This window comes from Nannospalax galili, unplaced genomic scaffold, assembly GCF_000622305.1.
Source record: "Nannospalax galili isolate Female #2095 unplaced genomic scaffold, S.galili_v1.0 scaffold1181, whole genome shotgun sequence".
Taxonomy (NCBI): Eukaryota; Metazoa; Chordata; class Mammalia; order Rodentia; family Spalacidae; genus Nannospalax; species Nannospalax galili.
The window spans coordinates 927,010-953,968 of NW_008345687.1; the positions used below are offsets into that span (position 1 = coordinate 927,010).

The 26,959-nt window shown below is 39.7% G+C and overlaps 1 protein-coding gene across 2 annotated transcripts in view; it reads left to right on the forward strand.

The window, feature by feature from the left end:
• Gpd2 (glycerol-3-phosphate dehydrogenase 2) overlaps positions 1–26,959 on the forward strand; it is a 164,693-nt gene that overhangs the window by 48,551 nt on the left and 89,183 nt on the right. For both annotated transcript variants that reach the window (XM_008841740.3, XM_008841739.3), the window contains exon 3: positions 16,029–16,200. In XM_008841740.3, coding sequence (XP_008839962.1) covers positions 16,029–16,200 — 172 coding nt within the window. The remainder of the gene's footprint in view (positions 1–16,028; positions 16,201–26,959) is intronic.

Genomic DNA, 26,959 nt, shown 5'->3' on the forward strand with positions numbered 1-26,959 from the left:
AGCAGGTTCCTGAAGAACAGAAGTGGAGAGCACTGCAATCAGGGTTACAGGGTATTCCCCAGGTGGCTGTGGACAGTGGAAGTGGCCAGGAGAATAGGGTGAGGATCCCAGGGTTTATTCTGGGACTGCTGTAGTCGTTTTTCTTTTCATGGTAGGACAAAAGCATTTTTGAAGAAGAAGAAAAAAAACACATTAACTCAACATTTATTTCACACCTTTTAAGGTTAACTGGAAAATTTGATGTGATGATGTGGGCTTCTTTCTAACCCAGTGGTGTGGTTGATGTAACAGATCTGTTTAGTTCTGAGGGGCCCCCTCTGTGTCACATGCTAGATTTGTTCTATTACCCACTCGAAGTTGCAGTTGCAGTGGGTTTTGTGAACCCACCTTGAGGTGAAATCTGAGACCTACCAAGGGTTTTCTCAAAGCCTTTCTTTCTTTGGTTTTCTTTTTTCCTTCATCAAAAATAAGGAGGGAGTGGGCTTTGGAAATCAAGATCTCTTTAGTGTGAAAAGTGATCTTATTACAATCAGGGAGCAGAGAGAGTCTCACAGATCAACCTTCCTTGGAGAGTGTGATCTGCAGAGCGTGTGTCCAGCACTCCACCATGCTGTCTTAGTGGTTTAGGGTTATAGGTAGTTTTCTTGAATTTTGGGGCCTTGCTTTCTCCTTCTGTAGAAATGAGCATAGCAGTGTTATATTTCTTACACAACTGATGAAGAAGAAAGGGGTACAATTCAAATCCACAGGGGTTGTGAGAGCATCATTTTAAGTTGTGTTTCAGTCTTTCTCTTTCAGTGCATTATTTGTAAATCAAGTAGTGCTTTATTGGTAGAGTGGGCACAAAGGTTTTTTTTATGAAAGACAAAATTAGAGAAGCAAAATATAGGAAGATACTCTCTAAACTAAGATATATTTTAGTTTACCTCTAAAATTTTTCTTAAAATTTTTCTTTTGAGAATGGGTCTCTCCTGTAGCCCAGGCTAGTCTGGAATGTATAATCCTTCTGTCTCAGGCCCCTTGGTGCTCGAATTACAGGCAGGAACAACCATACTATTGAACAAACGAAAAGACATTCAGCTTCCTGTGTGGGCTTGCCATTCAAGTGTGACTGGGTTTAGGGGAACCTGTTGGAGTATACAGGTTATGAAAGTTTTGGGACTTCTGTATTTTCATAAAATAAGGACAACATCTCTTTCTTCCCAGGCTGTGTCCTCTCCAAGCACAAAGTCAGCCTGTCTGAACAGGTCAGTGGTCACAGAACCTGATACACAGCAGCTCTTTAGTATCTCCCAATATAGGATGATAACATTTGAATTAAATCTAGAGTTATCAGGCATGATAAGAAAGATGTAACACCAGATTTCTTAAAAATAACTTAAGTTTTGGTTGGCACAATTCGGCCTGTATTGATACAGAAACCAGCAGAGGTAGAGAAACTTGAAGTCAAATGGGTGTTTGGTGGAAGAGAATCAAAATCTTAGCACAGCATCTGGGAAGGGGTGTCAGTTAAAAACAATTTAAAATACAAAAGCTCTACTTATTCATGGCTTTTCTGCACTAAGTATCTTTGAATATGATTTTATTCATTTATTTTATGTGTATATATGTGTATGCGACTGCATGAAGTTAAGTGTACCAACATGTATGCAGATGTTCTCAGAGGCAAGAGAGCATTGGATCCCCTGAAACTGGAGTACAGGTGAGCTACATGATGTAAGTGCTGGGAACCCTACCCACATCTTGCATATAGCAAGAGCTGTAAGCACTTTGAACTGCTAAGCCATCTCTCTAGCCTCATTTTGTTTTTAAAGGACCCTTAGCATCTTTAGAACTTAACTTCGGTGGGGAATAGTCTTCTGCTTCCTACAGTGAGGGTATCTGGAATCTGTTGCAGTACTCATGTGCCACATTCGCTTATGTTTGCCACATGATCTATTTTTTTTGAGACAGGGTCCCCAGCTGGTCTTGAACTCACTATGTAGACCAGGCTGCCACATGATCTTGAACTTTATGACCATATCTGCCTGTTCCCTCACAAGCAAATAATCTTCCATCTACAGAGGCATTTTACATAGGTTCACAAGCAGTCTTTCTCTTTAAAAATCTTACTATAAAAGCATAAAAACAAGTACTTCAAGTTGGGAATGATAGTACACTCCTGTGGCCTATGATCTTAGTACTTGGGAGGTGGAGGCAACAGGATCAGCAGTTCAAAGCCAGACTTGCCTACACAGTGGATTGGAGGCCAACCTAGGTTACATGAAATCCCACCTCAATACCGCTGCCCCTCAACCCCCCCAAACAAACAAAACACAAATAAGAAAAAAAGGGAAAAAAACTTAACCAAATAATAGCAACAAAAATCTTCTCAGCCAGTTTTATTTTGTCTTCTTTGTTCGTAACAGAAACACCATATCCCTCGACTAGTATCTAAACTTCCTCCTTGTTTGACAACTTGGGGTCCTGCTATCCACTGCTCTCTGTTTCTTTGTGTTTCACTGTTTTAGAACTCACATATGAGAGATCATATAGGTTTGTGTTTTCAGGGTCTGGGTTATTATCTTATCATAATAGCTTATGTGTATTCATTCTGGTTGTCACAAATAGCAAGGTTTCCTTCCTTCTCAAGGCAGAATAATATTTTATGGTATGTGTATCATATTTGTTTATCCATTTTTTATATTCACAGACATTTAGATTGTTTTCATATTTGGCTACTATGAGTACATAATATTCTAGAACGACAGTGTTAGGTACCATCTAGAGAATATATTTAAAGGTAACAATCTGATAGTTTAACAATAGGCTTCTTTTTTCTGCCTGCTTGAAGAGCCATCAGCATGGATATTATGCCAAATAGGAAGGCAGAAATGTGTGTGCTGTGAGTTGCTGGCTTTGCATTTATCTGTCTTTTTGCTTATATTTGTCTTGAGATGCTGAGGATTAAATAGGTTTTGTGCATGCTAGGTGAGTGCTCTACCACTGTTCACCAGTGTTTTTATGCTTTTTATTTTGAGACAGGGTCTTGCTAAGTTGGCCAAACTGGCTTCCAATTCATTCTGTGCCCCTGGCAGGCCTTGAGTGCTTGTGATCCTCCTGTCTCAGTCTTACCAGCAGCCAGGATTATGGGCCTGAGCCATCACCCTGGTTCGTGCCTGTTCTTCCCAAGTGCTGGGATTGTGTACCACCATTCTGAGCTCCTTTTTCAGTTTTATCTATGTAGATTTGTTTTTCTATAAAGGATCAGGCTTTATCCATTAGGGAAAGCTTCTGAGTTACGTTTGGACCCTACACAAAGTAGGTGAGTGGAGAATCTTGGGTTGCCAAACAGATCTTAAAGTTACAATAAGCAAGTCCCCAAGCTCAGTGGCTTGTCAGACTGAAGGTTTATTTCTTGTTGTCTTTACAATTCAGTATGGGGAGGCTGGGGACCTGGTTCTTGCTGCCTTTCAGGGCTTTGGGTTACCTGTACAGTTTTGCTGCCCACTGCCTCATTTCGAGGGGGTGCGATGTGGTAGTGTTATCTGGAAGAAGAGAATCATTTTGTTGAGCATCCATCCATTACATGTGTTCTGAATGTAGTTTCTAATCTGGCTGACAAATGAGCGGTTTATTTTGATGAGAGTTTTATTGTTAGGGTTTGGCCAAAGATGGCATCATTCATTTGCTTCTCTTGTTTAGAACCCTGCATGTAGATTCCTGGAAGGACTGTTTTTCTCCTAGAAATACAATTAAATGTGCTAGGAATGTGCCTGATATCTAAAGCTTGATGAAGATTTTGGAATACTCTGTGTTTTAGATAAGGCCAGTTGAAACTATTCTTAACCACTCTGTATGGTTAACTGCTTCTTCCGAGGCATGCTTCATCAAAGCACTGAAATTATACAGACGGAGCTGGGAATGTTTTCTGAAGAGCATCCTATCATCTTCTTTCTAATTTTGGTTTTCACTTAACACTTAGCCCCCAAAAGTGGGGCCATGGCAGCAACTTCAAGTTATAACTCACATCAGGCCTTCGAGGAGTTTGTGATGCTATTTTGTGGCTGGCATACAAAATCGGCGAGGTTAACTGTACTTCTATAGGTCACCCCATGAGTCAACGGCTGAGCTAGGATTAGCGCTGACAGCTGGTGAGCTGCTAGGCTGTTGCTAACTGAGCAGAATTGACATTCACTTTGATTTGACTTTGCATTTCATTTTCAACTATTTATTCATTTTAAGGCCTCTTTAAGAAACTTTTTAGGGATATTGTGGGACCGAGGAAACTTTCTATAAATGCTCTGGGAGAGTCCTTGTTCTTTTGCTTTGCTTCCCTGTCTTCTTTCCCATTCTCCCAGCTTGACAGTTATATTATATTTGTGCTCGGAAAGCTTTTTCTAGGTGTTTTTTTTTTTTTTTTTTAAGTTTAGAAGAAAATAGATAATTTAAATAGAAGTTAGGTGATACCAGTTTTACTTTATTTTGCAATCTGAGACTTCAAAAAAGAATTTCTGGGGTCTAGCTACATGGGCAATGAGATGAGCACCCACATTTTTTACTTACATTTGATGACGTGTCCACAGAGAAATGGAGAGTGTGCATTGAAGGTTTGGCCATAAACAACTGTGAACTTAAGGTTGAAGTGTAGTGGACTGGTCATTTCTCTCAGTGGGTCAATATAGTACTCACTTGAGAGGGTGATTAGTTACTTTCTGTTCTTTTGATAAAACACCACGACCAAGGCAACTTATAGAAGAGTTTATTGAGCTTATGCTTCCAGAAGGATAAAAGTACATCATGGCTGGGGTGGGGGTGGAAGGCAAGGCAGGAAGCAGCTGAAACAGAAAGCTAAGAGTGGACATCTTCAGGCATTCTCAGGAAGTAAGAGAGCAAAACCGGAAAGAAGACAAGGCTGTGAGCTCTTAAAGACTGTCACCAGTGATACTCCTCCAGAAAGGCCACACCTGCTAAAGGGTCCATGACCCTTCCCAAACAGCACGATCAACTGATCACGTGTTCAGATACTTGGAACCTATGGAGGACATTCTCATTCAAACCACCACAGATGGATTGGGGTGGGGGGAATCATTGTTTCAGTTCTGGGTCAACTTCTACCTATATGCCTTGGGGAGAATTTTTTTCTTAACCATTAAGCCATTTCTCTGGCTTTTAGGGAGAGTTTTAAGGCAAAGTGCTGATTCATAGATCCTTGAGTGTCACTGTAATTGCCCAAGATGGCTGGCTACAGGCTAGGCAAATAAATACACTAGAATTTCTAGATTTCACTGACTGCATCAAAAGTTCTGCATTTCTGTGACAAGGTGGTTGGATGATCTAGGGAGTTAAGTAAGCCATTTATGTGAACAAAGATAACCTAGCAGAACTGAAGACATGCAGTTTGGAGTCAAAGCGAATCACATTCTGAATCTCTTAATTACTTGCCCAAGGAATACATTAAGTTTCCTCTCAGGTCAAAGAATGCTTCCTGAGACTGGGGATATAGTTCAGTGGTAGAATGCTTGTCTAGCATTCTTTAAAATTTTTTTAAAGATTTATTTTATTTAAAAAAAATCTTTCATTTATTATTTTTTATTTTATGTATATGGGTATACTGCCTGCATGCTTGTAAATGCACCTGTGTCATGCAGTACCCATGGAGGTCATAAAAGGACATCGGATTCTCCTGGAACTGGAGCTGTGGATGGTTATAACTGTCATGTGTGTACTGGGAATTAAACTTGGATGCTCTTTCAGAGCAGCCAGTGCTCTTAACCACTGAGCCATCTCTCCAGCTCAATTTATTTTTATTATTTTTAAAAATGTGTATGAGTTCTTTGTCTTGATATAAGTGCACCACATGCATGCAGTGCCAGTGGAAGGCAGAAGAGGCCATAGGATTCTCTGGAACTGGAGTCACAGACAGCGTTAGCTGCCGTATGGGTGCTGGGAACTGAACCTGGGTCTTCCACAAGAGCAGCAGTGCTCTTAACCACTGAGCTATTTCTTCCAGCATTCTTGAGGCTCTGAGTTCAATCGCCAGGACCCATGGTTAGGGTGGCCGTAGTGGCCTAGTGTGGTGGAGATCAAGGCCAGCCTGGTCTACACAGTGAGTTCTAGGTCAGCCAGGGTTACAGTGAGACACTGTCTTTAAAAAAAAAGGTACATATGATTTTTTGCCATGCAAGTCTGATGACTTGAGTTTAGTAACCCCCGGTGGAAGGACACAGCTGACTCTGGAAGGTTGTCATCTGACCTCCACATGTGCATGGATACACACATGCACACCCAAATAATAAATACACTAAAAAAGAAAGAAAAATTAATATTTATTTGAAAACTAGTGAGAGATATTCTCCAAACAAGATTGTCTAGTCAGGTATGATGTTAATTTATTTGAAGTTCTGACAGAGCTAACACTTTCCCCATTTTCCAGCAATTTCTCTTAAACCTAGCACATTCCATTGATTGAATTGTGTACTATGGGGGAGAATGATAGCTGCAGGTTGATGTGATTTGTATGAAACTGCTCCCCGAAAAGTTTGGGAATTGAGTTGTTTGGGTATATTTTGATTGCAGAGAGCTCTGTGTGTGTCTCAAAGAAATCAGAGCCGTGAATCACAGTACCTTCAGGGTGAACATTCTCCTTTCTCAGTGCCTAGAAAGATGGGTGTATTCTTTTCCTTGTTGCTTTGACGAAGTAACCTGACCAGAAGCAACTTAAGGGAGTCCATGTGTTAAAACACATTAGTCTATGGAGGACTGAATGAGTGACTTTTCTGTTGCTGTAAATAAAACACTATGATCAGGGCAACTTACAGAAGGAAGAATTTATTGGGCTGTTCCAGAGGATAAGAATCCATCATGGCAGCAGAAGTGACCAGAACAGAGAGCTGAGCACTCACATCTTCAAGCTGGCACAGGAAGCAGAGAGAGCCAAACCTGAAATGGGGCAAGGCCATGAACTTTCAAAGCTCACCCCCAATGATGAGCTTCCTCCAGCCAGGCTGCACCTCCTAAACCTCCCAAACAACACCATTGGCTGGGGCAGGCTGGGGCCAAAGTACTCAAATACCGGAGCCTGTAGGGGACATTCTCATTGAAACCACCACAGGGACATTGCATATTAAAGCATAACATTGGCGTTGTCTGTTTTTCTCATCGGGTTTTCAGTGGAAACGAGTCACCCTGTGGTAATTGGCTACAGAGTAATCATGAATCCCTCATGAATCTGTTTACACAGAAACATGTTGCTTACTGTCACTTAGTACAAGAAAGCCCATTGGTGTTCATTCATAAGTAGATTCAGGAGATGAAGGCCAATTCAAACATCTGAAGATTCACTGTATAGAGGTGCATGTCACATTTTCCTTCCAGAAATACATAAAAAATCGTTAGTCTTTTTCAGTAATAACAAAACAGGAAGCAGTTTCTCATTAGTCTAACCAATTCCATTGATTGAATCACATAATATGGACAAGTGAGAGTGACTGTTGTGGTCTGAAGTGATTTGCATGAAAGCCTACTTTATACTCCAACTATTACTGTTCATGATTACAGGACAACCTGGCTGTTAATTACCTGTGGTCTTTAAATATGCACTTCTTTCAGAAATAGACACTAATTATTAGATCTTGTTTTCAGCCTCACCCTAGGCTTTTTTTTTTTTTTTTAATAATTTGCAAGTCTAATGGTGCTAGTAAAACTGATGTCATTCAGAATCCTGTTTATGGGGAGAGAATGCTTTCTGGATAACTCACAGATCATGAACTTGTCTGTCAGTTCTCTGTAGCTGTTCATGCAAGTCTCTCTTTTTTAAAAAAGATTTATTTTATATTAAATTATGTGTCTGTGTGTCTATGTGAGCGCGTGTGCACCTCCAAGGTCAGAGGTGTTGGATTCTCTTGGAGCTGGAGTTAAAGGTGGTTGTGAACTGCCATGTGGTGCTGGGAATGGTGATCCCGTGCAAGAGCAGCAAGTGCTCCTAACTGCCGAGCATCTCTCTAACCCCCATTAAGTCTCTTGACAAAGGCTATATATTGCTGTCACAATGCTGGAGGAATTTTGTTTTATTTTTTCTTTGTAGTACTGGGAATTGAACCTAAGGTGTTGTACATGCTAGCCAGCTGTCTTTCTGTTTTTTATTTCAACAGTCTCACTAAGTTGTCCAAGCTGACCTTTTTTTTTTTTTTTTAAAAAAAAGAGACAAGGTTTCACTATGTATCCCTGGCTGGCCTGGAAATAACTATGCAGACCAAGCTAGCCTTGAACTCAAAGAAATCCACTTGCCTTTTGTCTCTTGAGTGCTGAGATTAAAGGTGTATACTACTATGCCTGGCCCAAATTGGCCTTGAACTCACTTGGCTCAGGCTGTCTTTGAACTTTTTTTCCACCTTCCTCAGCTTCCCAGTCAGTAGGATTTCAGGCCTGTACCACTGGGCTTGACTGGAATTTTATCTTTGAAAATTAGTAGATGAAAATTGATCTTGGCTCTCTTCCCCTATGATCCTAATTGATAGATTAGATGGTTGATCCTGAATCTAACAGTGCTGGGTTTACTCAGCGTTTAGGCCAACCCCTGCAAACTCATGTACCTATGGAAACACTGAAGAAATGAAGGTGTGATGCCAGCCCTGGATGCACAAACCCTGCCCAGTCATCGGCCACAAGTTTTGGTAGAATAATCCTGGATAGTAATTGTAATTTTTATGTGAAATATAGCAGCTTTAAAATTTGGGCATATAAGTTAGTTTTGAAGAAAGTAGTGCGCTCACAGGAAAAGGTATGCTTGTGTGTGTGTACTGGATCTAGCACATGCTGTTCATCTTCCTTTCCTGGTTTCTGTCACTCAGCTGATGTCTACTCTTGTCTTGATTTAGCTGGTCTTTCCAGGGAAGCTTGGCTGGATATAAGGTGCCCCCTATGACCCTTTACCTTTTTTTGTTTTGTGGCTATTATCTTGAGACAGTCTCATGTATACAGGCTGGTCTTAATAAACTCACTGAGTAGCTGAGGATGATCTTAAACTCCTGATCCCCCTGTTTCTACCTCCCAAGTGTTGGGATTTCAGGCTTGTGCTAACACATTCCATGTATGTGGTGCTGGGGATGGAGCCCAGGGTTTTGTGCATGCTAGGCCAGCGCTCTGCTGACTGATCTACATCCCCAGCTCTTCTTTCAGCCCTTTTCTCTGTAACTAATATTATAATTGCTCCCCTATCTTTTTGTCCCCTAGTTTATAGAAGCCTTGAGGGACCTCCAAAAATAGTAATTTATTGAGTGATCAGTGACAAGTCAGATGCCTGTAGATATCACTAGTGATTTGGTTTCTCAGGTGTTGATGCATTCTGGATCCATCCATCAGCAGAGTCCACCTCCCAGATTCCTGTCTAATCAAACTGTCATACTCATAAAAAAGAAACCCAGGTAGAGGAGGACAGGGGCACAGAGAACATGTCGTGGGGCTGGAGAGATGGCTCAGTGGTTAAGAACACTGTTATTGCAGAAGACCTGGGTTCAAATCCCAGCACCCACATGGCAGGTAACAACTGTCCTTAACTCCAGTTCCAGGGGATCTGATGCCCACTTCTGGCCTCTGCAGGCATTGCACAACATGGGTACACTTACACATATGCAGGCAATACACTCATACATATAAAATAAATAAAAATAATAAATTTTAAAAAAAGAGTGTCATTACTTGCCACTACTGTTTTATTATCCTCACTTCCTTTTTTTCCTTTATTTCCCCCAAATCAACATATTCTAGAGAAGGTAGAGTGCAGATGTGTTTTTGTGACTCAAAGCCATATGAAGCCAAAATGAGTCTTTCTCCTGTCATAATTATAAGTAGGGCCTTAGGCTGTGTTTACTGCCTCTAAAATAAGCGTGGTGCTTAGCTTCTCAGTTGCAACACTTTCCAGCTTTTATGAAAGAAATAAACAAAAATAAAATGTTATTTTAAAGTACCATCAGAAATTAAATAAATCACCCTCAATAGTGCTGTGTGTGTGTGTGTGTGTGTGTGTGTGTGTGTGTATTTTTTAATTGGATGGATTCCTCAGTAAAACCTCTACAACTAACAACCGCCCCCCCCCACCAAATAAAGCTTTCTGTATTTTGGCAATGGTCATATCTCATCATATTGTAACTATTTAGTCTGCCTTTATATTTCATTTTCTCGAATTATATATACAGCTAGTCTGGTGTTGTAGTCTAAGGCTTGGTCTCTGTTGCTAGGCTGTGTTGCTTCAATTCCTGGCTTTACTGTGAACTGGTCATATAATTATGGTACAATTACTACCTCTGTATCTTAGTTTCCTTTTCCTAAATGGAGATCATAATAGTACCTGACTCAGAAGTTTAATATGAAGATTTAATGAGCAGAAAAAAACTAAAACCCTTATAAAAGTACCGGGTATGTAAGTGCTGTATCCACAGTTGGTTATTACTTTTAAGTCAATTTTATTGAGATATAATTTGTGGCACAGTTTAAAATGCAGTGAAATTAACCCTTTATAATGTACGCAGTTATGTAATTACCACCACTGTCAAGCTCCAGAACATTTCTGTCATCTTCCTGTGTTTCTCATGCCTCTGTAATATTCTTTTCCCAGCCCCTGAAATCACTGACTGCTTTCTGATGTCATGCTTGGTTTTTGCTGAACATCATTTATGTGGAATGGTTAGAATCCTGTAGCACAAAGACTTCTGGGTCTGGCTTCTTTTGCTTAGCATAAGAACTGGTAGATTTTTCTGTGAAGGGCAGGCAAGTCGTTGTTGTTAGGCTTGTAGGCCATGTAGTCTGTGTAGTGACCACTCAGCACTGCATTGCATTGTGGACACATATATATGTACTGATTGGGTATGACAGTGTTCTAAATTGGGCATGACAGTGTTCTAATAGAATTTGGACTCAAGACTTTTAATTTTCAGAGTTTTGACTTACCACAGTGCACTTGAGGTTCATGCATTCTTTTCATCATTAGTTCTTTTTTTTTTAAGTTGCCAGTTACTATTCCATTGAAGAGATAGTCAACAGTTAGGCATTTACCAGGTGTGGTCGTTAATCTCAGTTGTTAACCTGATGAATCTAGAATCACTGTGGAGATGTGCCAGTGGACATGCCTACGGGAACTTCATCTTGATTAGGTTGATAGAGATGGGAAGTCACCCACTGTGAGTGGCACTGTTCCTTGGACTGGGATTCTGGACTGTATACAAACTAGGTGAACTGAACATGAGCATTCATCACTCTGTGCTTCCTGAGTGTGGATGCAATGTGACCAGCTGCTTCCAGTTCCTGCTGCCTTGACTTCCCCACAATGATACACTAAACCTTTGAATTGTGAGCCAAAACAAATTCCTTCTCTTTTAAGTTATTTATGTCTGAGTATTTTTAATCACAGCAACCAGAAAAGTAACTAAGACACCAGGTGGAAGATTTTGAGGTTTTCTTCTGTTTTTCCTACTTTGGGCAATTATAAATAAAGTCATTGTAAACCTTTACTGACAGATTTCAGTATAGACACAGGCTTTTATTTCATTTGGGTAATTAGAAAGGAGGGTAATTGCTGGCTTGCATGGCAGGTGTATGCTTACTTTTTAACGACACTCCTAACCTGGAATGTATGTATCATTTCACATTTCTAGCAGCAGTATAAGAGTTTCAGATGTCTTGTGTCCTCATAAGCACTTGGTATTGTCCTCTGGTTTTGTATTTGTTGTTTAATTTTAGTAATTGTAAAATACATAGGACATTTTAAGCACAAGAATAAAAACATTTACTTTTAACCTAATTTAACTGAGGACATTTTGAGAGGTTTGGAAATGACATTATTTGAGTTTTAAAACAATGGCTTCAGTTGCAGTGTGGAGAAGGATTTGGAAGGAGGCAAGATCAATGTGTGAAGAACTTTGGGAGCATGTCACAGTAGTATAAAGGAAGGGAAGGCACTTGGAGTTGAAACAGCAAAGAGGAAAATGTGCCTAGATAATGTGTCAGCAGGTAGAGTAGTACTCAGTGATCTCATGTGGAACTTAAGACAGTGGAAGTTGTCAAAGATGTTTCTAGAATTTCTGGCACAAGCAGTCACATGAATAATGACAATCCTTACTGAGCTGAAGAACTGGTGGTTTAAACCAATAGTTTGGCGAGATAAAATCATCCAGTCAATATTGAAACTCTCAGTTGGATTCAGGAGAAATCATTATGGTGTAAAGAATATTAAATGTTATGGGGCACATGAGAGTCCCTAGAGAGCTCGCAGCCACTGAGACGAGGGAACAGGATAAGAGATGTGCCACTGATTATTGTTGGGCAGGAGAGTGACATCTAGAGAAAGCTAAGAGAGAGAAAGGTGCTGGAGGCAAGAGAAAAGTGTTAGTTGTGTCAGATACCAGGTTGAAGGAATAGTAAATTGTGTGCTCTTGGGTGTAGTAGGATAGTGGGCAAGGTGAATGGGTTGTGAAGGTGGTGTTGGTGTGTATGTGAAAATCTAAATAATAGTGAGTTGAGGAATGGGTGAGTACCAAGGCAGCTTAATTCAGAGGCTTAGAATCTTTGAAGAACTTTTAGGATGGTTGTTGGAAGCCTATGAAAAGAATTCTTTTTCTTCTTTCTTCTGAGACAGTGTCTTGCCAGTAGTAATTCAACCTGGCCTTGACCTTGCAGTCTTCCTGCTTCTACCTCCACACATGCAGCTGAAAGAACTAATGTTGTTGTTGTTTTTAATGATAAGATAGAGAGGGGTTAGAGCACTCTGAGGAGAAAGCTGAGGCAGAGAGGAAGCCAGCAGGAACTGCACAGCTAATGGAGTGCTCCATGTCTAGCCCACCCACTGGAGGAGAAGCTCAGCTAGTCCACGTTAATCTTCATAGTTAGAATAGAGCATTTTTAAAGTTACCAAGTTCTAATGAACTATATCATAATATGGTCTTTAAACTTATTCTCAACTATTTCTAGAAAACTTACCAAGCAGAAAATGTCAGCAATTCTGTTGATGTGTGAAAATGCTCTGGCGGTTTAGTCACTTGTCAGTCCCATGTCCAAGTCCTTCCCATCTGTCATGGTGCAGTTCTCCCTCCCGTGACTGAGTGGTCATAGCCTGGTGGTGTTTTCTCCCCCCCGCCCCATTTTGGCATTTGCTCTTTCTATATACTTGTTCTGTATGCATATACTCTCTTTTTCTATGTTCTCTCTCTCCCTCCCTCCCTCCCTCCCTCCCTCCCTCCTCATTAGGTGATGGAAGACAAAGACCCCAACTAAAAGACAGAGTTCTGTTCTCCACAGCACCAGGCAGTTAGTTACTTTTACTTAGCTTGTTACATGAGAAGGTAGCTAATAGCAGATGAACAGAAAGAGTTATGTGTAAAATGGGATTTTTTGTGTGTGTGTTTTGTCATTTGAATTAATAGCTGAAGAGTTATCACACCTGATTATAATCTTCATTTTTATTATACTTAGGAAGATATTTTGAAAGTTCTTAAATGATTTAATAATGATAGTAACACCAGCAGCCATTGAATAGTATTGTAGTTTAGCAGTGACATTAATACCTTTATTTCATTTAGATTGAGGTTAATTCAGAGATGCAGAGATAGAACTATCACCATTACTTTATCTTTGTTCTATAAACCAAGAAGCCAAGGCCCAGAAAGAAAATCAGAAGTCACACTGCCAACACACAGGAGTGTAGAGAGCCAAGCTCGGTCCTGTGCCTAATCCTAGGGTTTTCTAATACATTCTGTGACTTCTAGTTTTATTTTTATTTATTTATTTTTTGTGTGTATGAGTGTATTACCTGCATGTATATAGGTGAACCCATGTCATGCAATGACCATAGAGGTAAAAAAAGGGTGTCAGATCCCCTGGAACTGGAATTAGGGTTGGGTGTTAGCTGCCATGTGGGTGCTGGGAACTGAACCCTGGTCCTCTGCAATAACAATAAGTGCTTTTAACTGGCAAGTCATCTCTGCAGTCCCTACCTTTATTTTCATAAAACTCCAACTAGCCTGATAATAGCTAAACCAATAATAAGGAGTAATTTAGTTTATTCTATTTGACTGAATGTTTGGAATAATCTCCATGTAAGAGCTAATTTAGATCACAGACGGACATGCTGATGAATATTTGTAAACCCCAGCACTCAGGAGCTGAGGCAAGGGGATCGCGAATTTGGGGTCAGTTTGGCTGCATAGAAAATTCTAGGCCAGCTTGGGATACATAGAAAGTGTCTGTCTCAGAAGACCTGATTGTACTTCTTGAACAAGCTTTGCCTAAACCCTGATCATTCAGAACTTCATATATGCCCTGTGGCAGGATGGGAAGGTCGTGATGGGCGTGCTCATGCTGTGATGGAGTGAGAGGGAAGGAGTTGTATTGAGCAGCATGGACTAACACACTTTAGTGTGGCTGATAGTGTGGCAGATGAAGCCACAATGTAGTGTGAAAAAAACAAATGCCTACTTTCCTGCATGTTTTACTCTGACTTCTGGTTATGGTCTCCCCACCCCACCCCCATCCCCATCTGCTTTTCTCTCTTAAGCAGTATCAGGCTGGTCTGGAACTCATTAGAAACCTAGACTGGCCTCCTTCCCTAGTCTCCTGAGTGTTAGAATGATAGATGTGTGCCACCACACCTGGCCCAACTCCTTTTCTGTTTGTGGTTGTCCTGGGTAGGAAATGCAGGGTCTTATGAATACTAGGGAAGCATGGTACTACTGAGCAAAACCCGAAGCCCCAACTAATCTCCCCACCCCCACCCCAGAAAAGACAGGTATGATGTTTGATTTGGGCTGACAATGAGTTATATTATTAAAGAACTAAGCATGGGGTCTGGAGAGATGGCTCAGCAGTTAAGAACAGTGGTTGTTCTTAGAGAAGACCCAGGCTTGAATCCCAGCACCCACATGGCAGCTAACAACTGTCAGTAACTCCAGTCCCAGGGGATCTGACAGCCTCTTCTCTCCTCCACGGGCATTGCACGACACGGGTACACTTACCTACATGCAGTCAATACACGCATACACATAAAATAAAAAAAAAATAAGTAAAACTGAAAAAAAAAAGTTTACGAACTAAGCATGGGGAAGGTCAGTATTGATTATCTTTTAGGAAGGTTGTGCCTTGCTTTGATTATATTGCTGTTAAGTTTTCAAAAATCTGAATAATGTACAGTAAAACAGAAAATCCTTAACTTTATTTATTTTTATTTTTTATTTTATGTGTATGAGTGTATTGCCTTCATGTGTGTAAGTGCACCTGTGTTGTGCAATACAGTGGAGGACAGAAAAGGGTGTCAGATCCCCTGGAACTGGAGTTATGGATCGTTGTTAGCTGCCATGTGACTGCTGGGTCTTTTGTAAGTACAGTCAGTGCTCTTAACTACTGAGCCATGGCTCCAGCCCAGGAAATCTTAAACTTTAAAATATTAAATGGGGAAACCTCTTACTAAAATCTTAGAAATGTATTGTTCCCATTAAACATAGGTAATTATTTAAATAAGATAGAGTAACTTCTACTAAACAGATTTAAAAAAATCCACTGATTTAAACTGACAGACCATGAACTCTAGAATATATTTTTGTCATGAGAATTGAGGAATGAGAAGCGTAGACATTTAAGAAATTGCACTACGATATAAAGTGCACTTTCTCCTTCACATGTTGTCTATACTTTTAAATCTTATTTGAATGATTTAATGTTACTGGGTAAAATATTTCCTTCTGACACCTCAAATTGGTCTAGGTAGAGTATTTGGGAATTGCTGCTGAATGGTAGAAATAATTAAACCTTGCTATATATAACATTAGACAAGCAGTTGAGCTATTGAATTTGAAATTGGATGTTCCATTGCTAAAGAGCTGAGACCTATGAAAGACCCATCCTCATTTACCCCAGTCCAAGGTAGCTGTTCCTGTAAACTTCATGTGGACAGTGGTCTAACCTTAATATTCCTCATCTCTGTTATGATGCCCTTTCTTAATGTACTGTAAACTTTGCTAAGTGGCATCCAGATACATGACTGGAGCTGGTCTGCTTTCCCTCAGGTGAGCCTGGCCTACGTGGAAGCAGCAGAGTACCTCACGGAGCCAGTGAACCGAGAGCCTCCCTCCAGAGAAGCCCAGCTGCTGACTCTGCAGAACACATCAGAATTTGATATCCTTGTTATTGGGGGAGGAGCCACAGGCTGTGGCTGTGCACTAGACGCTGTCACCAGAGGTGAGTCCTGATGTGGTTGGCTGTGCCACTGGAGGGGTTTCATCTTCCTTCTTCATTGCAGACTTAAACAATATGTGATACACCGCTCATGTTTCTCTTGGTGATTCTCAGTTTTCCTTCTTTTGTGACATACTCTTGCGATTTTCAATCTAGGTACTTTGAAGTAGTTTAAAAATTAAATATAACCTGGTTTCATTTCAGTAGATTTATTTGAAAAGAAGATTTTGTAGTCCCCCAAATTCATGTAAACTTCATAACCTAAATCCTTTTCTGTTTAGTCCAAATAATGGTAAATTTAAAATATAAACAGAAGGCGGGGTCTGGTGGCGCACTCCTTTAATCCCAGCACTCAGGAGTTCCAGGACAGCTGGAGCTACAGGGAGACCCTCTTTCAAAAAGACAAAAATAAATAAAATAAATAAATAAATAAATAAATAAATAAATAAATAAATAAAATAAAATATAAACAGAATCTACCCTGTTTTACCATGTTGACCCCAGTTTTCATATAGTTTCTTGTCTCTAATTATGGACTGTAAGTCGAAGACACTTTTACTCAAACTTCTAAAGAGATGGGCAGAACAGTTTATAGCCAACACACAGTGACTTGAACTTAGCTATCTGGGCAGGACAATGGGAAGAGGAGATGTTTTGGTCTTAATAAGATACCTTCCTTAGGATAACTCAAAGGAATTAAAATTCACCAGATGACAATTTTCTGCATCACAGAGAGTAATTTCTCTAGTAGGACTCAGAAAACTGTATTTCTCCTATGTCCAGTTATTTTCATGCTTTATGCTAGAATACACAGTCACACTTAATTTCAGTGTTGCAAATATTCAGAGTGTCTACTGCATGCATGGCAGTAAATCAGGTGCTACAGGAGACTAGTTGGTAGAGTCAGCACCGTTAAGGCGCTTGCAGGCATAGATTCCATCACCGGGAATGTGTGCCTTTCGGAAGTATTCAAAGGCATGACAGATGTGCAAATAGGTAAGAGTATATATATCTACAGAGAGTGATCAGGGGTAGGAGAACAACTTTGGCACATGTGAAGTTTAATAGGCAGATATTGCTTGCTGAGAGGGCCCCACTGAAGAAATGCACAGGTGGAATTGCATGGTATCAGTGATAGTGGCGAATGCAAGGTACATGTAATTGGAACACTGAAGCTAGAATTACGAGAAAGGAGTGGGGAGGTGTGCTAGGTGAAGTCCTTTGATTTTGCTGGGCCAGCTTCTTGAGATCCTGGAGATGAAGAAAGGGCTAGCAGTTTGGAAGGAGTGGAGATGGATACAGTCTCTCAGGAGATCTGCAGACAAGTGACATGGTGAAGTGGGGTGGAAAAGGAAGCAGTCTTTCTGTTGAAGGATTCCTTTCCCTTTTCTCCTTTTTCTTTTGTGAAGGTAGGAGTAATTTTCATATTTCTGTAAACTTGGAGGGAAAATTCAGTGCAGAGTAGAACCTTAATATGCAAGTGATGAAGAAGAGTGTGTGAAACAAGGTCCTTTGAAATGGTGAGGAAAGGCGTATCCCAGATGGGCCTTAGTTTTGGCAGGAAGGTGAAGTTTGTTTCCCAGAGACAGAAACAAGGGGTAAAGATTGTAACATATAAAGGGGGAGGGGCGCTAAGAACTGTTCGTCAATAAACAAAACCAATGTGAGATGTTTGACTTATGGGGAGGCTGAAGGGACTTCAGTTCTGAAAACACACCTACCACCTTATGGAGCCTATAATAGAGAAAGGGGGCTTCTTTGTTAAAGTTTGAAAAAGTTGATTTGTTATCCATGGGTATGTGTGCGTGCGTGTGTGTGTGTGTGTGTGTGCGTGTGTATGTGTGTGTGTGTGTGTCTTGTCTGTCTAGTACTGGTGAGTGGGGCAGAGAAAATAGATAGGAAGCTAGAATCTAGAACTGAAAATTGAATACATATCAATGGTATAAGGAGAAAACGAGCAGTTCTTCTGTGGAAGCAGAAGGCATTTAAAGATAGACCTAGAGCTGGAGATGGCAGGGTGGCGGGTAAGAGAAGCTAGATAGCCAGCCTTTGCCAGCATGTTAGGATGGCTGAAGGTCCCCCAGGGCATCAATAATCACACAATCAGCAAGTGCTTCTTATCTTTTCTTCTGAACAGTGTCATCTCTGTCCTTTTTTGTGCACTTTGTCTTCATAAAAACAAAAGATCAATTATAATTACTCTGTTTTAGTGTTTTGTTTTTTTTTAAATAACAGTGTAGTCAGTCATGATGTATAAGGTATTCATTCCTTTTAATGGAAAAAATGTTTTATTTATTTTTACTAAATGAATGCAGTTCTTGTCTTTGTGTGTGCGTGCATGTGTGTTTGTGCGCATACGTGCTTGCGTATGTGGAGACCAGAGGTTGATGCTGGGCTTCTTCCTCAGTCATTCTCAATGTGCTTAATTGTTTATGAGACAGGGTCTAGCCTGGAAAGCTGGCCTGGCCTCAAACTTCAGATCCTTCTTACTTAGCCTCCCAAATGCTGGGATTTCAAGCATGTAACATGTTGCCTGGTTGTTTCTGTTTCTGTGTGTGTATGCTGGCGATTGAACCCTGCTGCTGAGATACAGCACCTCATATTCTTTTATTTAAAACAGTACTGTTTACGAGTTAAGTATTGAGCATACTCCGAGTATACAAAAAGCTAGTAAGATATGCCCTTGCCCCCAAGGAGTGTACACTTTCTCAATATTTATTGAACTAATAAATTTTTTCTTTGAGCAATGAAGAGCATTCAGTAGTGATCCAGACACCAACTGTTACCTCAGCAGAGGTTTATGGGTAATGATAGTGATGATGGTTAGAATTCTCATCAGAGTTTCATAGTTAATACCAGCTAAGAAAATTTAATATCTTGTGACATATTGTTTGCTACTTTAAATAACTGGCTGAATTTCTTAGAGTATTATTATTTATGGAAGGGATGGGATAGTGTTTATAATTAAAACATATAAGGAGGTGCTGTAGGTGGTCCATATTTATCCTCTCACTGCAGTTTCTGCTCATATCAGTAACCCTCTGAAGTGTGAAATAAGCATGGGCTTTTGGTTAATGAATTGTGCATTGTTGCTGTTCATTCATGGAATTTGCTCTTTTATTATATTTGATGCTTCACTTAACAACAAATTTTGCTTTCTCTGTGTTTGATATGTTTTTAACCAAATGATTCCTGATTGTATCCATTAATCTCTAGTCACGTTTGACAAAAATAAATTACTGTGATCTTTTAAAGTTACCAGTAATAATTAGATTTTTCAGGACATCAAAGTTTTGGGGGCCCACTAGATGTCTAAGGGCTTTTATAAAAATGTTTGCACAAGGTTTTTGATAAAATGCAATGACAAAATGTAATTTTGATAATGGATACAGAAAGCCTGGAGGGAAGGGAGTCACTGGGTCTTCATAATGATTGTTATTTGCATTCTCATCATCTGCATTTTCTCGGGAATCAATTTTTCATTTGTTTCATTTGGGAATATTAGTTCATAAACATAATATGCACGATTCTCCTCACGTTCTCCTGCAGGTCTAGAGCAATAGAAATGGCTTCAGTGTTCAACACCTCTGTCCAGTTCCAGGGCTGAAGTACAGCCCTTGGGCCCAGTGGTAGGTAGGGGCTTTGCCCCATGGAAGCCAGCCGAGCAGAGTCTGATTAACGTATTCTCTGCTGCCGGACTCTGCAGCCGTTTCGCTTTCTTTTTGTGTGACTTTACCTGCTGGTGTCTGGGATTACCCAGGATATTTTTGGTTTAAAATCTGATTTACAAAACTTAACCATTCTATTTAAATTGCAGAAAAGGCTGCCTCTTGCTGGAGAAAAGTATTAATTGTAGTTCTCTTGTTTGAAATGTATTTTACAGCCAGATGAGGTAGCCCACAACTGGAGACAGGAAGATCAGGAGTTCAAGGTCATGAGATGCTGACTCAAAACCCTAAAAAAGCAAAACAACAAATGCATAAGCATCTCTAGTTTATAAGTGGTGTGAGGCTTGAGTCTCACCATGATTCTTTCAAGTCTGGGCAGTTCAGCATAGTATGGACACAGGTTATGGACCTGGAATGAACTGAGGTCAAATTTTGGTTTTGTTGTTTGAGCTCTGTGACCTTGCACGAGTGTCTTAACCATAAAGAGAGGGTTGAGATTTTCAGGAATAAATGGAGGGTAACAGTAGCATCCTTCTCCAAAAGTTTGAGAAAGGAGGGGGCCCCTGCTGCCACTCCGCCTGAGGGTGCAGGAGCCACATGATACTAGGTGAAACTGAAGATGAAACTGAAGGAAGTTATCACTTGCCACACACTGCCAGTTACACTAGGCTGCAAATCTCTGTTACTGTTGTTCTGGAAATCTGACAAAATTCTAACGTAGTGATTTCCTTTGTCAAGGAGCCAGGCAAGGGAACCTGAACAACTCACCAGGGAAATAAGAAATTTGCTAGACTAATTGTGAGGTTTACTAGATTAATTTTGTCAAAGATATGTTATGGAAGGTAGAGACTTATCAGTTCTTAAAATATATATTTAAAGCCACTATACAGTAATTTGGTGAAGGGCTAGAAAGAATGGTGGAACAAAAGTAAGAGTGTAGAAGTTGTAAATGCATGAAGTGTAGTTAAGGCGCACTTTAAATCTATTGTCATTAATTACTTAATGATGTTTGAGCATTCACTCTTTTCACTTAGTACATCTGCATGTGTATACATATATATGTATACACATTCTGTTTATGACAGTCAGTGTGGATCAGTGAAATAGCAATAACACTAAAATTGAGAACGGATACGTGAATTAAATGACGGAATATGAAAGGTTTTTTTTTTTTTTTTTTTTTTTTTTTTTTTTTTAGGTCTCCCTGTAGCCCCAGCTGGCCTGGAACTCACTATGCAGACCAGGCTGGCCTTGAACTCACAGAGATTAAAGGCATGTGCCACCACACCCGGCTTTGTTGTTGTTTTTGGAATCACACTCAAGCACAGCCATCCATAAAGAAAAGCCTTTTAAATTTGACCTTGTAAAAATTAAAAGCTTGCTTGGGATTGTACCTCACAGGAAGATCATTTATCTAGTGTGCCAAAGCCATGGGTTTGAGTTTAGCTGAAAAAAAAACTAAAAAATTAAAGGCATGTGCCACCACACCCGGCTTTGTTGTTGTTTTTGGAATCACACTCAAGCACAGCCATCCATAAAGAAAAGCCTTTTAAATTTGACCTTGTAAAAATTAAAAGCTTGCTTGGGATTGTACCTCACAGGAAGATCATTTATCTAGTGTGCCAAAGCCATGGGTTTGAGTTTAGCTGAAAAAAAAACTAAAAAATTTTCTCTGTGGCAAAAATAATAAAGTAAAACTATATGAAATTTGGGGAAATATTTATTATAACATATCAAACAGATAGGATTTGTTTAAGGTATTTTGTTTGTTTGTTTGAGCTGGGGTCTCCTGTAGCCCAGGCTGACTTTGAACTAGCTGAGTAGCAGAGGATGACCTTGAACCTCTGATCCTTCTGCTTCTACCTTCTGAGTTCTGGGATGGCAGACCTGCATCACCATGTTCAGTTTAAATTTTGAATATTTTCAGTGGTTTTTTTTTTTGGTGGGGGGAAGTCTGTGTAGATAGTATATAACTGGTTTCCATTTATTTTTAGTTATTTATACTTAATATGTAGACTATATCCTTCAATAGATGAATTTAGTCTACTTATTTATTTCGATTTCATGACCATTTATTTATTTATTTATTTATTTATTTAACCTTTTTGTTTTGCTTTCTTCTTTTCTATTATGTTAGATCTGTTTTCTTTTTCAAAAAAATTATTAATTGCTGGGCATGGTGGCACTCGCTTTAATTTCCAGAACTTGGGAGGCAGAGGCAAGTGAGTTCAAGGTTAGCCTAGTCTACATGGTCAGAGACCCTGTCTCAAAAATACCAAAAAAAAAAAAAAAAAAAAAAAAATTGGTTCTTTGATAGTTTACACACTTATGTAAAATGTTTCTGGATGCTTTCTCCTCCCATCTTCTCTTACCGCCCTCCTACCCATATCAATGTCTCCTCTATACCTGTCCCGTTCCCAGATTTGTGACTTTTGTTTTTGTTTTTATGACCCATTTAGTTGAACAGGGCCATCTGTGTGATCATTGAGTTGGGACTATCCATTGGAACCTTTTGGGGTCACTAGTGGGTTCAAAGTTGAAGTCAGTAACTCCCCTCTCCCCTGAATTTGTCAGAAGGAAACAAATCAGTTTTCTGTCCTGTTCTAGGTATAGATGTAGTTGCTACTACCTTTAAGTCCTGTTAGGGACGTTTCTTATTTCTGCATTGAGACTTCTGACCTGTGTTGATCTTCACTATCTGCTAAGCCAATTGGATCCTTGGCTCTGGTGGTGGGGTCCAGGCTATTTCTCTCTTGCTGCATCCTGACTGTGGCCCAGCAGATAGTTCCTCGCCCCAGACAGTGGCCTGGAGTAACTTAACCTCCTGTGCAAGAGGCAGAGCCCTTCTTCCCTCTTGGCCACCAGAGGGTCATCTGGCTTCTGTCTTTCTTCACAGTGGATAGTCACATTGTTTACTATCCAGGAACCTGTTTCTGGATTCTGCCCAGCAAGACACAGGCATTTGGCCTAAAACACAACACTCAGCTACATTTCTGGTCCATGGAGTATTTATCTTAGTTTTGAATCAACCGTGTCCTTTAAAATAATTTCATTTGAATGTACAGAAGAGTTGTTCAAAACTGGGTATAAAATGCCATATGAACCACAGTTTTATTTATTTTATTATTAAACATTTATTTATTCTTTCTGTGTATGTGTGTGTATGAATTTGTCACGGTAGGAGGGCTGCGATTACAGGTGCGCATCATTGCATCAAACTTTTTTTTCGGTTCTGGGGACCAAACTTAGGTCATTAGGCTTGTGCCGAACCACCTCCCCCGCCCCCAGAGTTTTATTTATAACAGTGTTTATGATACAAGAAGGTAGGTCATGGCTTTGACTATGGAAGAATGCCTTGATTTTTATATATGTTTTAAGCTGTGTACTTTCATAAGCATAGCAAGATTGTGGTAGCACATGAAACTTTAAGATAATTAACTTCAGTTTCCTTTGGATATTTTATTATTTTCATCATCATTTTTTTTTGTCTTTCTTACATTGTTTGAGATTCTCTTCCCTCTTTGAACACTGACTCTTCTACTAACAAACTGAAATGAGAGTGCAATACCAGCAACTGATTCCTTACAACTACATTATTATAATGTTTGAAATACAATTTTGTGGCTTTACAATTATATTTATATTTAAGGAACACAAAGTATGTTAATGATACAGTCTAACAACATAATATCTCTAATGTTTAATTATGCTGTTTTTTTCCATTTCCTAACATAAACATAAAAACAGGCATTAAAATAGCAAAAATTCAACGTTTTACGCATATATAAAATGCAAACATTCACTGTCAGAAAATGCCAGGCAAAGCATAGGATTTTGACTGAGGGGATTAGAAGTCAGAATTACCATGCAGCTTTACACAAGTGTTATAGAGAAATTGATCCTTCACATGAATGTTCAGCCTTTGGTGAGGGTAGTCCCTTGTCTTATTAATGATAGTGGCTCTCTGAAATCCAAAGTTCAGTGCATGAAGCTTTTTCTAGAGAAAGATGACCTCACCTCTGTTTAAACACTCATCTTTCCTCATGGAGCATTGCAGAGTTGGGATCTATGCTCGTGTATGAACACACAGAATATATACCTTTTCAAACTTGTGTGTTGGGGCCTCTGATTATTCATAGTAATGACTCCTTTGCATTTAGCAAACCTTAATTATGATATTTCTGAAATTTTATCCTAATGAAATAATTAAAGATACAGTGGGTTTAAATGAAAATGCAATCTTGCAGTACAATCTGTAATAGCGAAAGAAAAAAATAAGCCAAATGTTCAAAAGTAAGGAGCTGAATAAATAAACTATAGTAAACATTTAATGTAATACTATCCATGCCTTGAAAATGGAATTGTATAAAAATATTTATTGATATACAAAGTGTTTACAATAAACAGCATTAAAGGAAAAAAACCTTAGCATGCCATATGATCCCATTTCTGTAAAAATGCACATATGTGATTATATACATGTAGAAAATGTGAACGTTTAAACACCCAAATGTCAACTGTGGTTATCTCTGAGTGCTGTAATTACAGGAGAGTTTTATTTTGTTCTCTTTGCTTTTCTGCATTTATTATATTGAGCATGTTTTCATGCATAATAAGATAATCAGTAAAAGGTATTAAAATATACTTCTGTTCCATTCCACATTGTGAAAGTTAAATGTCGTACCATTTCTCCCTTTAGGTTGTAATTATCCCCCTGTACTCATTCAGCTGTCTTGATCCATGAGTTGATTTAGTTGGAACCAGCTAGACAGTGTCATTTAGGTCAGAAAAGACAAGAGGAGAGCTGTGCTTAGTTCTCACCCCTTGCCCCAGCCAGAAGATAGGATTCAGTTGAAAGATGGGATTGATGGTGAGTGAAAGGTAAATTTTAACTTGGCCACATCCTGCTGCAACTGATCTTTCTGCCTGAGATTTTACTCCAGATTTTATTACTCTATCACTGCTCTGAAAATTTCAGTAGTGATAGGGTTTACTGCTTTTCATAAAAAATTACTGCTAAGAAACGGAAATGGAAGGAGGGAGGGAGGGAGGGAGGGAGGGAGAGAGAGAGAGAGAGAGAGAGAGAGAGAGAGAGAACAGAAAGAAGTCTTCCTCATAATATCTTGAAATAGTTGGTGATTTACTGAACGTACACGGAAAGACTTCCCTGCCTGGGGTAAGGAGTTCAGCCTTTCTTCTCTGAAGGAGAAGACCAGCTTCCTCAAGCTCACGACAGTGAGTAGTGGTTTGAATCCTAAAAACATTTTTGGTTTCTTCAGACCTAACTCTCTTACCAAAGAATGCAAAACATGAGCACACAAGCATTGGATGCCACATCAAATTGCCTATTCAGTCAGACTGAAAGGATAAAACAAGTCTCTTTCTTTTTAAAAAAAATTCCCTATTTTATACTTTAATTAGAAAATAAAGTTTTCAGTTGAAGATCAGAGCAGTAATCTTTTCGGTTTGTTTGTTTGTTTGTTTGTTTGCTTGAGACGTGGTCTCTCACTGTGTGGAACTCCCTATGTACTCCAGGTTGTAGATCTGTGGGCCTCTACCTCTGAATGCTAGCATTAAAAAGGTGTTAGAACAGTAATCTTTGAGGAGGGAAACAGATTACGTTGGGAAACAAACAAACAAAAAACAAAGAAAAAGAAAAAAGCAAATCTAAAAACATGATGATGCAAGACTGTAATCCTAGACTCAGGAGGCTGAGGCAGGAAAATGTTTCAAGCCAACTGAAGCTATACGGTGAGTTACAGGAAAGCCTGAGATACATAGATTTTATTCCTCCCAAAACCAACATACACAGACAGATACACACACACCTTAAACATACAAAGCCTCAAGATGTTATTGTTCTCATAACAGCTAGTTTAGTAGTTACAGAATAAAGTTACAGAAGCAGCTATAACTTCTGGTAATGCCTTGATTTTGTTTTGTTTTGTTGGAGACATGGTTTTACTATGTAGCCCTAGCTGGCCTGGAACTCAGAGATCCAATGGCTCTGCCTTTGAGGGCTGGGACTAAATTTCGTGTCACCATGCCTGGCCCTGTCTCGATTTTGTTTTGCTTTGAAAGAAGTGTCTCATTTCTCTTCAGGAATTCTGGTGGGTAGCTTGGTGATTTGACACTAGATAATAGAACAAAACAACTACAGAGAAGACAGCCTGGTGTGACTGAGAGGCTTATTTTAAATTTTGTTGTTACTCACTATGGATTCTCACATAAATAACTGTGAATAACTTGTAAAATGCTCACTACAGGAAAAAGCAGTTCTGAGAGTTTGGAAGTATTAGCTCTCACGTAAATATCCTGAAATACTCACCTGAGGGGGCTTGCTAGTAACTAGAGCAGCTCACAGAATCAGGGAAGGTCCATCCTGACAACAGGACTGTGAGGTGCTTGCTGTCTGCTCAGTACCTGCCTTACAGAGACCTGCCTTGCAAGGCTGGATTCCTGATTGTTCTGATTATACTGTCAGGGTCAGGTCTACTCTCAGCAACTGTCTAGTCCCATTCCTACCTCCTCAGTCAGAGAAATCTTTCCAGAACAGTAAGTCAGATTTCTCAGCTTAAACAGTTTAATGTTTCCCCTGACAGGCAGGATAATAGTGTTTCCCAAAAGAATATCTGAGAACTCTGGGGGAAAAAAATTAAGATTTGCTTTAAAAAAAAAAAAAAAAAAGTTGCCAAGCAAGCCTTCATTCCTCAAAATTGACACCGGGCAACTGAGTGCCCAAGTTCATGTGTACTTTGATGCTTGTTTGTAATGAAGCACGCTATGAAAACTCAACTTGGACTGGCAACTATGTTCCCAGAGGCATTTTTCCTTTTGAGGATACCTAGAAATTACTGTTGTAACCAACAGAGGCCTGCAGAACAGGCTCCAAATGCCCCAGTTAGATGAAAAACCCTTTGTGACCTACTCTGTCCCCTCCCCCACTGGGCTCCCGAAGTCTCCTACTCTTCTCTCCAGCCCCTGTTGACTACTAAGCTACTTCTGTATTATAGTTGGGCAGTTTCAAACATTTGTTCCCCTCTCCTCCTTCCTCCCCTCCCTCCTCCTCCTCCTCCTCCTCCTCCTCCTCCCCC